Consider the following 13,951-nt stretch of genomic DNA (forward strand, 5'->3'; position numbering starts at 1 on the left):
GGAGCTACTAATTTCTTCAGCTTGTCCTGTGGCTCCACCCCCATTCCATGCAAATGAGGCAATGTTCTGCTGGTAACATGTGATTGATCACATGGTTGATGACATCATCTCCCCACCCCCTGCTCATGATGTCATCACCAACTCCCTTAAACTCTCACGAGAGTTTACACAGATGCAACTTTAAGTGACAGACAAGTGAAGCTAAGTGTAGTAGGAAGAGTAGGGGGTATTTTTTTTTTTTCTTGAGAGGTGGGTAGGAAACAGGTGGTTTCTTCTCACTCTCATTTTTGGACCTCTCATTCAGCTTTAGTTCAGGGGCCCAAGGTGATCTATATGGAAGAACCAAGGTGTCCCAATACAATCTTTCTTCCCATTGGCTAACTTAACTGGCATGCAAATGAGGCCCTACGTCATTTCCTGAGGTAAATCGAGCGCCATTTTCTCTTTCAGGCTGTGGAGGGAGGAGGGGACACAGTATTGCTGTTAGGGATGGGTTTGTGGTGAGGCGCTGAGGGGGTCCCTGCCTGCACAGGGGAGGCGTGGGGCGTTGACGCCAAGGGTTCCGCCCGCGCTGGCGTTCCTGCACAGCCCCCCCGGCATTAGGTCGGGTGGAAGGAGGGCAGCCCATCTGCGGGAGGGGAGGGGAGAGGAGGGGAGGCGGCTGGATGGTATTGTGAGGGGCGGAGGAGGAGGAGGCGGCTACGGCGGCGGGAGGAGGAGGAAAAGAGCTCCCTCTTCAGCGCTGAGCGGTAGGTACAGTGTGGTCGCCAGCAGCATCCCGCAGTAGCGCCCGCTGACCAGGCTGCACTGAGAGGAAAGAAAAGCCGCGCTCCGCACACTCAGTCAGATGCGCCGCCCGCTCGCGTGCGCGCGCGCCACTGTCGGCTCGAGGCCCGCCCGCGCGCCGGTTTCCCGACCTCCCCGTCGGAGGGGGCGGGGAGACGGGCCGGGCGGGCGCGTCCCAGCCCGGGGAGGGACCGGGGACCATCCGACGGGCGGTGGTGGGCGCGAGCTGCCAGCTCCACGGCGGGACCTCCTCTGCCCGCAAATTGCCCTCTAGTCAGGGGGAAGTTGGTGTTCGCAGCATTTTCCCGCGGCCTCTCCCACCTCGCTTCACTTCTGTCCCAGGCTGGAGGCTGCCGCATTGTGCTCTCACGACCGGGGAATCCGGGGGGCGTTCTCCAGAGTGGCCGCTGGGCAGAGCACAGCTTTGGGGCCCCGGGGCTCAAGAACGTTGCGCTCGGCTTGGTGCCCTTAACCCCCGTGTCCGGCTCGGGGGAAGTCACGTGGGCCAGGGAGGCGTTGTAACGGGGGAAAGGGGAGACGGAAAAAATGATGCTCAGGGTCACCTGGGCTTAGGGTGTTGCTCCGAGGGGGTGCAGTTGGCCAACCTCGTTCCTCGGTCATCTTGGTTTCCCTGCACTCGAGGAGCTGGAGTTGTGGACGCGGCGAGCAAGAATCCAGATAATAACAATTCTTGGAGCCATGGGCGCTAGCAAGGTATAGAGAATTTGGTCCTGGCTCTCCAAAGGATCTCTGAGAAGACTCAGATGATTCGAGGTTCTAAAGAGTCCTTTCCTGCTCTTTACTAATTAAATTTGCTTGCTTTTTTTTTTTTTTCTTTCCCCCAAGGAGAAAAGTTAACTGAAACTTGGGAGGACGATTTATTATGAAATTCTAGGTTCACTTTGTTTTCTCAGGTGAATACTGAAGCGTACTTGTTATGTAAATATTAAGTGACTTTTAAAACCTTACTTCCCACTTCTGCTCGGGCTGCATTGAATTAAAATGCTTTCCTTTGTTTACATATCTTTGTTACTATATTTTAAGGCATGCTGCGAAACCTTAGGAAAACCCAAATTTCAGATACAACAAGCCCAAGAAATATAATTTCGTTAGCATGAAATTAGTAATCTGAAGCATCCAAATATTAAACACGTTTTAGTGGAGACACTTCCTTTTAGTTTGGAATGCATTTGAATATAAATGTCAGTTATTTCAATTTAGTATCACTTATTACTGGTGATTTTTACTTCATAAACGAATGTTAATTTTTTAAACTTTGCCACTACTGTTGGTATTCTAGGAAAAATAGAATGAAACAAAGCTTTCTTTAAAGGAAAAAATAATGCAGTGTATAGGTAGTTCTGAATTAAGAAAATAATGCTATAATTATTCTAATTGCCTTTTTTGCAGAAGTCAAGTTCTGTGACTTACTATACTTCGAGTTAGCATTTTCAGAGGATATTTGAAATTTTCCTTTGTTGTTAGTTCTTCTAGAATCTTACATATTAAATAAAATTGACCACTTAACCCCATTGCCTAGCCAAAAAAAAAAAAAAATGGACAAAGGCCTTTCCTGCTAATTTGGAACTTTAACTATAAATGTGTGAAACTGACTTTTAAGTTGAAGGTAGCTCACTCTTAAAATCTTTAAAGTGCATCGGTGGAACTGAGATGGTTTTTAGCACTGTTCTCACACTTAAGATTTTTTTCTGCTTAGACAGTTTTGTGGCAGTGTGACTTCGGAGATAATAAATATGTTGCACTTTAATTTTACAAGGTACTTTCCTTGTGCCCTGTGTAGTGCAAATTATTTTTTCCTATGTAAAATTCAGGTTCTGATAGGCATGTTAATGACCTGACAGCTGTGAGTTCGTAAGATTTTTTGAGTTTTTGAGTGAGTTCATAAGCTGAATAGGGAGCTTTTTTTTTTTTTTTTTTAAGAAAATCCCCTTATATTCCAGATGAAGAAACTTGCCAAAGTCACACACAATAAACAGCTGAGATTCAGTTTTGTTTACTTTGCCAGGGACTGGACTGGATTTCCCTTCACTGAAGCTTGGAGGGCCCTATTGTAAGGGAAATTCTTGGTCTCTTCTGTTGAACTAGATGGCTTCTCAGGTTGCTTTGCTTCAATTCCATGGGTATTCAAAATTCTTGATACTTATAATTATGTGAATCATTTAGATCGGTTTATGAAAGAATTTTCTTCTAAAGTGGCCTCATGCATGCTAGAAAGTTTTAGAGTAGAGTTAAAGCTCAGCTTGTAAATACTTGTGAGTAAAAGGTGTTTGATTTTTGCTGGTTGTTGTTAGTGTTTTTACCTGAAATTACAGGTTTGGTTGTCATTTACCTGAGAACTAATGATAAATTTATATAGGGTGGTTACCAGATTGATGATTTGTTCTTGTCAACTCATTGTGGAAATACTGGTTTTAATTTTGGCTGAACACCTATAATATTTAGAGAACTGTCCAGAGAATATTGAATCATTTGGATGTACAGTGAATAGATTTGAGTGCGTATAGGTGACATTGTCTAGAAAACCTCTGTCTTAATACTATCTTGTGTGATTAGTACATGAACACAATAAAAGTTGATGGTTAGGGATTCCTAACCCTAATTTGACTTCTGCTATATTTCCCCTCTCATTTTTCTAAAAACAGATTAGGATGCTGAGGTCTAGAAATACTTAGTACTAATACTTAGGTTTAACCAAGAACTAGTAAATAGCAGTGAGGATTGAATGAGTCTTCTGATTCCCAGCCCAGTACTTATTTTTCCATTTCAGCACACTGTTTATTTAATAATTCACCACTTTAATCATTGAAATCATTATGATCCTTTTTTTTTTTAAATGTCCTATTCTTTCACATTGGGAGATGATGGAGGCTAGAATTAGATCTTAAGCACCTTTAGAGTGTGCTCAGAACAGGTCTTCTTCTTTCTTACTTAGTTTCCAGTCATCTCCTGACCACTGTATGGCAATTTGTAGACGATACACACTAGATCAGAAATTCTTAATGTTTTTTGTGTCATAGATCACTTTTGCAGTTTAGTGAAGCCCTTCTCAGACTAATGTTCTAAAGTGCATAAAAATAAAATGGAGGGTTACTAACCAATATGTAGTTATTATAAAAGTCAGTTTGTGGAACCCAGGTTAAGAATCTCTGAAATTGGTGAAGGGAGGGTAGGGTAAATTGTTAATTTTCTGGGATGGTATATAATGAAAATTGCTTCAAAAACTTCTCTCTTTGTTGATGGATAGAGGAAATGTTTTCATTCAGTATGTACGTGATTTGCCAGGCCTTTATTGGTTTAACTGTTGTTGTTTTTTTAATCTTGTTCCTGTTTGGTTTTATAATTTTAAATGTCAATATTTGCATGTTAGGTTCAGAACTCAGATACTATATGAATTATCTATCAGATGAACCAAAAGTAGTAGTGCAGCACACATGTGTGCATTCACACACACCATCTGCCTATGCATAAAAATTACCTGTCACTATTTCATAGGTTTAAGGAATGCCCAGGGAAAAAACTATTAATGCAGATCAGCAAATGCCTTATAAATTATAGTCTTAGAGCTTACTAAGGCAATTCCCGTGGGCAAAATATGACAGCTGACAGAAGAGAAGAAACAAGAATCTGGAGCATGTTTGGGACTGTTAGTAAGCAACCTTGTTCATGTCCATATCCTGACTCAAAGGACACCATATTATAGGACAGTCTACTGATGTTCATGGACCTAAGTCATCAAGTAAAGATTACATTATATTCTTTATACATGCTTTTTAAGAAAGAAGATTTATGAAATATATTTTTGAAAAATTTGATCACTAGATTCGATAAATTGATGTTTTGATGATTTAAAAAGGAGAAGTATTAGTATGTAGAAAATTTTAATTATTTTATATAGAATAGCTCTTTTTCTGATAAGATAAATAAGGTATTACTGTATGTCTTGAACCCAGGAAGCAAAGGTAGGGAAGAACATCAGATGTCCTTCTACGTCAAATGGGAAGAACATCAGCTGTCTATCAGATCCAGCTCCCAAGAAAAGAACTTCAGGTGTGAGAACATAATGATATAAACATTCTAGTAACAAATTTGTCAGGTCATATTAATGAGTGCTTGAATAGAATCTGAGTTGATACTGAACATGTAAAGGATTTTGGCTTTTTCATTGCACCAGCAAAACTGTATTTCTTCCCTGTTTTAACCCACTTGGAGTCGCAGAATGCACTTGCTTTATTGTTAATAGCAATTTGAGATGGAATATATGAACATAAGATATGGTTGGGAACTCATGGCTAGTGCCTCATGAAAGTTAATCTCCTGACTTTAGTCATACTTTCTATAGCTGTAAAATATTTTTATTTATAATCTTGATCAAGGCACTTCACCTTTATGGAATGTGTAAAATGAAAAGTTTGGAGTATGTATTTTTAAAATGAGATAATATTTCTAAAATGCTTTGTGTCAACCTTAAAATGCTTTGTAAAGGCTAGATATTATTGCCTCCTTTCCAGTTATAAACTTTTTGAATTTTTATTTATTTATTTATTTTTTGCAAAAGGAACTGTATGTACTTTTGATTTTCCTGGTGTCATTTATATCCATTGCTTTTAGTTTCCTGGGGGTTTGAAAATAAAAATAATTGCTATTTAAAGATTATTAATTATTCTCCAAGTTCATGGGAAATACTTGTTAAAATTAAGTAAAACCTTTGAACAAGCTACTTAAAAGTTATTCTTAAATAGCCCTTAAAATATAGTTTTCTATTTCAGTTTATTTTTAAAGATTCTTTGCAGTTTTTATATAGCCAGATAAGCATCTTTTGGTATTTGTGTGACCCTGCACAAGTCACTTAACCTATGTCTGCCTCAGTTTCCTCATCTGTAAAATGGGGATAATCATAGCACCTACCTCTCAGGGATAGCATGAGGATCAAATACATAATATATGTAAAACTTAGCAAAATAGATGTAAAACTTTGCAAACCTTAAAACACTATATGAATGTAACTATTAAGAAAACCCTCTAAGGACTAGAAAGCTTCTACTTGTAAGTTTAAACCATATTATATTAGTATGTTCCACATATAAACCTATGTCATCTAAAATTTGTTCACAGCTCTATTGTATTTGGTGGAATAGGAGTTTCCTGAAAAGTTGAATTTACACTAACGAACTTGTGTATAGTTTTAACCTTTTATTTATATGTAGGCTTTAGAGAGTTTTCAAGTATATTACCTCTTTTGGGCTTGCTACAAACCTCTGAGGGAGGTAGGACAGTTGTTCTGATTTGTCTGATGAGGAAATTAAAGAACAAAAAATTATTTGCCAAAGGCCATCCAGCTAAGTAGGTGGTAAAACCACCTAAAGTCAAGGTCTTTTCACTACCATATCTTCATGCTGTCAACGGATTTCCTTTCAGTCTGTCAGCAAGCATTTATTAAGTGCTTATTGTGTTCCAGGTGCTGGAGATACAAAGAGAAAATGACAGCTTTTGCTGTCAAGGAGCTTCTGTTCTTCTGTGGAGACTGTATATACACAGTAATTTGGCATGGATTGTGGAACATACTAGCAGTTTAGGGAGTCAAGAAAGCTTCATGTAGGATGTGATATTTGATCTAAGCTTTAAGGAGAAGATCACATGAGAAGATATTTGTAAAGCGTTTAGCATATAGTGCCTGGCTCATAATAGGCGCCATATAAATGCTTATTCCATTACTTCCTTCTTCCCTGAGAGGTAGATACCTGATTATGGAGTGTATTCTAGGCATGGGAGACAAACTGAAGGCATAGAGACTAGAGATGAAGAACAACAAGAAGGACATTATGGATGGAGTATAGATAACATGAAGTGAAGTGTTATAAGGCTAAAAGGGTAGACTGAAACCAGATTGTGAATGCCATATATTCCAAACAGGAGTCTGTATTTGATCTAAAGGTAATTGAGAGCCACTGGAGTTTATTGAGCATAACAGTAATATGGTCAGACCTATCCTTTGGAAATATCATTTTTGGGGGCCGCTAGGTGGCGCAGTGGATAGAGCACTGTCCCTGAAGTCAGGAGGACCTGAGTTCAAATCTGCCCTCAGACCAAACACTTGACACTTACTAACCGGTTGACCCTGGGCAAGTCACTTAACCCCAATTGCCTATTAAAAAAAATATCCTTTTGGCACCTGAGTAGAAAATGAATTGAAGAGGGAAGAGTCTTAAGACAAGACCAGTTAGGAAGTTGTTGTAATACTCATCATTTATTAAGTGCTACTATGTGCTAGGCACTGTGCTAAGCACTGGGGATACTAAGGAACATAAAAGACAGTCCTTGCCCTCAGGGAGTTCACAGTCTAATAGGGGAGACAATTTGCAAACAGCTGGGTGAATAAGCAGTATACAGGCTTAAGTTGGAAATAATCAGCAGAGGGAAGGCAATAGAATTGGGAAGCTAGAGGAAAGGCTTCCCTTTGAAAGGTGGGATTTTAGGTGACACTTGAGGGAAGCCAGGAGGCAGAGATGTAGAGGGAGAACATTACAGGCATGGAGGACAGCCAGTGAAAATGCCCAGAGTTGGGAGATGGAGAAACAGGAAGGCAATGTCATTGTGTTACAGAGTGTGTTGGGGAGCCAGTAATGAAAGGTGTAAGGAGACTAGAAAGGGATGAGGAGGCTGGCCAGTCATGAATTACTTCAATGACAAACAGGATTTTATGTTTGATCCTGGAGGTGATGGGTAGCCCCTGGAGATTTTTGAGTAGAGGGAGGGGGTAACATGATCAGATCTGTGTAAGGAGATCACTTTGACAGCTGAGGATGAAGGATTGACTGGAGTGGGGAAGAGACTTATGGCAGGAATACCAACCAGCAGCCTATTGCGTAGTCCAGGTTGAAAGGATGAGGGCCTGCACCAGAGTGATGGCAGTGTCAGAAAAGAGGAGGTTTATGTGAGAGATATTACAAATATAAAATCAACAGACCTTGGCAAGTGAGAGATGATGAGAGCCAAAACTAGGTTGGTAGTGATGTGAGTGGAGAGGAGACAGGTAATGTTTTGTAGGTGGAATAAACATGACTAGGCAATAGATTGAATGAAGGGAACAGTAAGCATTTGAAGATGCCTTGGAGATTGGGAACATAGATAAATAGAAAGGTGGAGGTGCCTTTGACAGAAATAAGAAAGATAATATTCTCTTTTGGACATGTTGAGTATAAGATGTCTGTGGGACATCCTGATTTAAAAAGTCTAGTACACAATTAGTGTTTTTATATCTGTGTATAGGTATATAGATATATGCACATTATATATATACACACACACATATGTGACCTGTTATATTTACATATGTATATGTGTGTATATAGGTATGTATATGTATATAAACGAGGTCACAAAGAGTGTAGAGAGGTGAGAATTGTGCTGAGGAGAGGAGTTTTGGCAAAGATCCACAGAGGCACAATATGGATGATCATTACTGACTGAGAATTCAGCAGTGAGAACCAAGGTAGAGCAGCACCTACAGAGGAGAGTCTCCAGGAGGCTTGAAAGGGTGGTCATCAATATTATACTGCAGAGAAGTTAAGAAAGATGAAGTTTGTTCTCAGTGATCATTGGTAACTTTGGGTGAAGCTTTTTCAGTTGAGTAAAATAAGCCAAATTGACAGGAGTTAAGAAGCTAAAGCTAGTAAGAGGAAAGGAAGTGAAAATAAGTGAGGACACCTTTTTTTCTGGGAATTTTCTGTAAAATGAAGGAGAATTAGAGGATTATAGTTTGAGGGGGGATGGTAGTGTTAAATGAGGATTTTGGCTTCTGTTTATAATAGAAGTTTTCACCTGGATTTATTTTTTTAAATTATCATTTTTATTGATGTCTGTTTACATCATATACATAGCCTGTATGTCCTTTCCTTTCCTCCCCAAGGAACCATTCCTAGAAACAAAGACTGAAGGGAGAAGAAACAAAAGTTCAGCAAAATAACCAGTGCATCAACAGTTTGATAGTATAGCATCTGCTAGCAGTTCTCAAACTTTTTGGTCTCAGGACCCTTTTATACTCTACAGAATTATTAAGGACACCAAAGAACTGTTTATGTGAATTATATTCAAGGGTGTTTTGGTAAATGTTTAACATCTAGCTTTCCTGAGGAGAGAAAAACTCAGGGCCAACACAGTTTTAAGTTTAATTTGAATAATTTAACATTTTGTGATTGTTTAGACAATCAAAACAATTGATCAAGTCTTAATTAGTTATGTTTGCTGATTTCTGAGATAAATTCTCACACTGAAAATTTAATAATCCTGGTTCAGGCTGGTTCCAACACACCTCTGGTTATATCTATTGATATTTACCATTTATTTAGAATTGAAACTTATAAAATTTTAAAATATTAATTTAAAATAACAGTAAAAAAATTACATGTTAACAAATATTTTTATGAAAAATAACTTTACCAAAAAATTTAGTGAGAAGAGTTACATTATGTTTGCAAATCTCTTTTAATGTTCGGTTTAATAGAACGCAGCTGGATTCCCATGTCTGCTTCTACATTCAGTTTGTTGTGATAAATTGTTTTGGCTTATGTTTATGAGGAAAATCTAGCCTTACACAAATAGGCAGTTGAAAAAGGTGCAATTTAAGAGGCATGTAATGTCTTAGTATGATTATGAAAACAATTTTGATCTCTTAAGACTCCATTGAAATGTTTTGGAGGAGGGCCCAGGGATCCATAGACAATACTTTGAGAATTTCTGTTGTATGCTGTCTTCCACACCTATAGTCCCCTACCTATGCAATGAATGAAGGGAGTTGTAGTTTCACAATTCTCCTTAATGAAGTCTGGCCATTAAAATCACAGCATTCTGTTTTTTTTTTGTTCTTATATTGTTATTATTATTGCATAAATACATATATTTTGGTTCTGCTTCATTCTGAATCTGTTCATATGTCTTCTAGGTTTCTTTGAATTCTTATCAGTTTCTTATATATTTGTAAACCATATGTCACATATTTTTTTCATTCCATATTCAGTGGGCATTTGTTATCAGTGTTTTCTTATTACAAAAAGTGCTGTTATGAATATTTTGGTGCATCAGGGATCTTTCTGTCTTTCACCTCTTTGGGCTATATGTGTAGCAATGCGACCTCTGAGTCCAAGGGTATAGACATTTCAAAACTCATAATTCCAAATTGCTTTCCAATATGGTTGTACCATTTCACAGCTCCATCAACATTGTAGTAGTATACCTATGATATGACATAATTTTAAAAATAAAACTTAAAAGTAGAAGTCATTTTTAAAACTTCTAGATATATAGCTTTTCTACTTCAGGATAGACAAAGTACCCATTTTACTAAAATGTTAACTATGCCACACACTTCTTTTGGTAGGGATGGATCCTGTTCATTCAGAGTTCAGCTGTTGGAGACTATAAAAAGTATTACCTTTCATTCTTGTGTAATATCTCATAATTATTTCATAGGTTACAGAGACTATAAGTAGTAGTTTCTTTAATACACCTTTTATTTACTTTGTTAATGTCTACTTAATTCATCTTTCCTACTCATTACTTTTAATATTATTGCCACAAATGGAAGTTTATTTTATCATTTAAGAGATACAAACCTCAGTAAGTGTTGTAATGTTTTAAATTTTTAATTGCAGAGAAGTGAAATTTCTTAGTAATATGTGCTTATTATATTCCTGTTTTTTGTTTTGTTTTATTTTGTTTTTTGCTTTTGCTTTAGGAAAGTCACAATGTTTCAAATTCCTGTTGAAAATCTTGACAATATTAGGAAGGTTCGGAAAAAAGTGAAGGGCATCCTTGTGGATATTGGCCTTGATAGCTGCAAGGAATTATTAAAGGTAAGAAAGAACAAGTAATAACTTCAATCTGAGTCAAACTGACTTAAATCTTGTCACACTAAATTAAAGTTTCAAGTTTAGTAAATTTCATTTTTTTTTATATTATTTGCCTTAAGAGAAAGAACTACTAAATTATATTTTTCAAGATACAAAATAACTCAAGCATGTTATAGGGAATTTATGGTTTATGATACATGTTATGTAGATCTCCATATTAGGGTTTGAAAAGATACGGAATAAACTGATATCCTCAATTTAGCTTCTTAGTATAAAGTCTTACTGTGTGGTTTTGTTTCTTTACATATGATCAACCAAGGAAAAGTTAAACTTAGACTGCTACTTGTCTTCCTTGTAGCAGTGAGTTCTTTGTGAAGTAGCCTTGAGTATTTGTAGCCATAAATGATATTAGAGACAGGTACTTAAATTGGTTTTTTAAGTGTGTTAGGAACTTAATTTTATGAGGATGAGGTTGGTGTCGTTTTTATCTTTATAATTCCAGAGTATCACAGACCTGCATGTAGTTAGTACTTAATAAATACTTTAAGAATTGAATTGTATACTTTTCAAATGCAGGGGCTATATTATTCTTAGTGCTATAGTGGCTTACATGTAGTTCATGCCCAGTAGAAATTACTTACTTTAAGTCATTAGTATTTTGAAGATTTGTGATTTCATGGGTGTGATTACTCCACATAAATCACATTTAATTTTTCTCTGATAACTAATTTCCTTCTAATCAGAATTTTCTGATGTAGAAATAGTACTCCATGTAAATAACATATAATTTTTGTCTGATAACTGATTTGCTTCTAATCAGATTTTTCAGGCATAGTTGATAAAAATGTAAAAACAATAAGTAGCTAATGTCTTTAAACTATCTTGGCTGCTTATATTTGTATTTGACAGACTTTTTCCAAATCTTCATTCCAGGGACCTTCTGTCAGTTGTGTTTAGGACATCAGCATTTCTTATTGAATGTTGTTAATATTGATTATATTTTTGGATATTGTAAGCTAACTAAATTCCCCTGTACCTATACATCGAATTCATATCTCTGAGTTAGTGAATGAAGAATCAGTTTCTAGGCTTCTGTTAACATTAGAAAAAGCTCTTTATAGATTACTGATGCAGAGGATATGGGAATTTGTCCCTTTATAAATGACTCCCAAACAAAGTAGAGTTCTTTGAATTCTAGGTATTCTTTGAAACACAAAAGCAACATGGTATAGTGGAGAAAGGACCTTGTATTTGTAGTCCAACTGCGATTTGACTCTCAGCCCATTTACCTGCTACTTGAGTGACTTTGGGCCAACACTTAATCACTTCAGGCCTCATCTTTTTAATAAGCAGGTTGGATTTGATGTCCTCAGGTATCTTCTAGCTAGTTATGTTTATGACTAAAACTACATTTGAATTTTTTTTAACTTAGAGATTTTGGGTCAGTTTTATCCATGTTATGAAGAAAGATAGTATGAAGTAGAGTATTAGGACAGTTAATGGTCTAAATTGATTTTTGAGCAAAGCTCTGGAAATATTGACTGTGAGGAAATAGTTTATCTGCATCCTAAAGGAAACCTCTGAATCCCAAAGAATTTGACTTTGAAAAATTCAAATACTGGCTCTTAATGAGAGAGAAAAATATATGTATGTAGACTTCTCTTCATAGACATTTTTAAAAACTTGTAGTTGGAGGTATGTACTTTCGTATTAAGGTGGATGTTGACATCTAAAATAGACTTTATTGAAACTATTGCAAGTGTTTTGTTGTTTTTTTTTTCTTTGAGAGTTAATGATGATCTCTTGGTGGTAGGGAATTTTCATACTTTAAAAAAAAATGATTGTCAATTTCTTAAATTAAAATAGTAGTTTTATAAATTAGGATTTTATCCAACAAGGAGAAAACCTTTGTAAAGATAAAGGACTTTGTTCAAGATTAGAGAAGTTAGAAGTGTCATCTGTCTAATAAACTCCTATTGTTTAGAGGCAGTAGTGAAGTGGGTCAATATTGGATTGATATGATAGTTCTAAATCTTTTTTTTAAAACCCACTTGTAAATTGTTCATGTTTTATGCATGAACAGCATTAACAGTTGCCTGTTTGATCTTCAGATAGAGATGAATGAAATATTTCTTGGCAAGTAAGGTAGATAGATAGGTAACCCATAGAAAGGTAACCATTAACAGTAGAAGATTGTTACATACATGCATATATAGTGTTTGCAGGAGCTGGTTCATTGTTGTAAACTAAAGACACGAATTAATTTTTCCCAATAATTGGATGAATTTGCATTCTGTGTCAACACAGATGATAATCTATCCACAGCTTTTTATTGTGTGAGACTTTTTTTTTTAACCATATTTTTCCCCTATATCTTTCCATGAATTTCCATGCATTCTTCGCCATTTGATGGAGAAAGGGAGCCTTCTTCCAAAGACACTGCGTTTTTTTTTCTTCCAGTTAAAGCAAGTGGCTGGCTTCTTGTTTTTGCTACATGGCTGGCCAAGTTTGTTTTCTAATTGTGCGTTTATTCGATGCTAGCCTTAATATTATTTCTCCTTTGTTTTTTATTGATAGTATGGTATAGTAAAATAGAGCACTTGGAGTCAGGAGAGACTTAGATACTTAACCTGGCAGGGGCGATTCCATGGGGAGAGGTTTATCCATTGCTCTCTGGATGGCCTAACCTCTGTGATTTCCCCAAATTCGGGAAACTCTGACTGCATAATTTGTGATAGTGGGAGACTGCATGGTCTAGCTCTCCCCTGATAAAAAAAAAACCAAACCAAAAAAAGGGAGAGACCTAGGTTTGAATTCTGCTATTGTGACTATAGGCAAATCACTAAACTCTTTTGAACTATAATTTTGATACTAGATATTTAGATATTAGATATTAATAACACTTACCTCACAGGTTTTTCTGTTGTTTTGGGGATCAAATGAGATAAATCTGCAAAGTAATTTACAAACCTTAAAGTATTAGAGAAATATCAGTTATCTTTAATATTATTGATTTTTGGCTGTTTTAGAATTCAAATAGCACTGCTGTCAGGTTGATATGGAGAGTAAGAAAAGAAATTCAGTAGCATGGATAAAAATGCTTTTTTTTGAAAGTAGAGTTATATTTTGAAAATTTAAATTAGTTTTCTAGGGTACTGCTTTGGTTTTTTTCATTGTGGTTTGGAATTAATCCTGGGTTTTCGCAAGCTTTACTAAGACCATGCAAAATGTCCTAGCAAGTTTGGAATGCTTTGAGTGTGGGTCTAGTGATAAATTATATATGTTTATCATTCAGTGAT

At 36.7% G+C, this 13,951-nt stretch overlaps 1 protein-coding gene and 1 pseudogene across 4 annotated transcripts in view; both read left to right on the forward strand.

The window, feature by feature from the left end:
• The first annotated feature begins 308 nt into the window (after window positions 1-308).
• ADNP2 (ADNP homeobox 2) overlaps window positions 309-13,951 on the forward strand; it is a 56,392-nt gene continuing 42,749 nt past the window's right edge. The window contains exons 1-2 of one of the 4 annotated variants that reach the window (XM_027852465.1): window positions 309-422; window positions 10,538-10,655. In XM_027852465.1, coding sequence (XP_027708266.1) covers window positions 10,548-10,655 — 108 coding nt within the window. In that variant the 5' untranslated portion in view covers window positions 309-422; window positions 10,538-10,547. Of the gene's footprint in view, window positions 423-666; window positions 750-1,279; window positions 1,501-4,780; window positions 4,855-10,537; window positions 10,656-13,951 lie in introns of those variants that run through there. The other 3 variants (XM_027852464.1, XM_027852463.1, XM_027852462.1) reach the window with 3 other exon arrangements.
• On the forward strand, window positions 13,274-13,416 carry LOC114036080 (annotated as a pseudogene).

The sequence above is a fragment of the Vombatus ursinus genome, unplaced genomic scaffold (assembly GCF_900497805.2).
Source record: "Vombatus ursinus unplaced genomic scaffold, bare-nosed wombat genome assembly UNPS02009573.1, whole genome shotgun sequence".
Classification (NCBI taxonomy): domain Eukaryota; kingdom Metazoa; phylum Chordata; class Mammalia; order Diprotodontia; family Vombatidae; genus Vombatus; species Vombatus ursinus.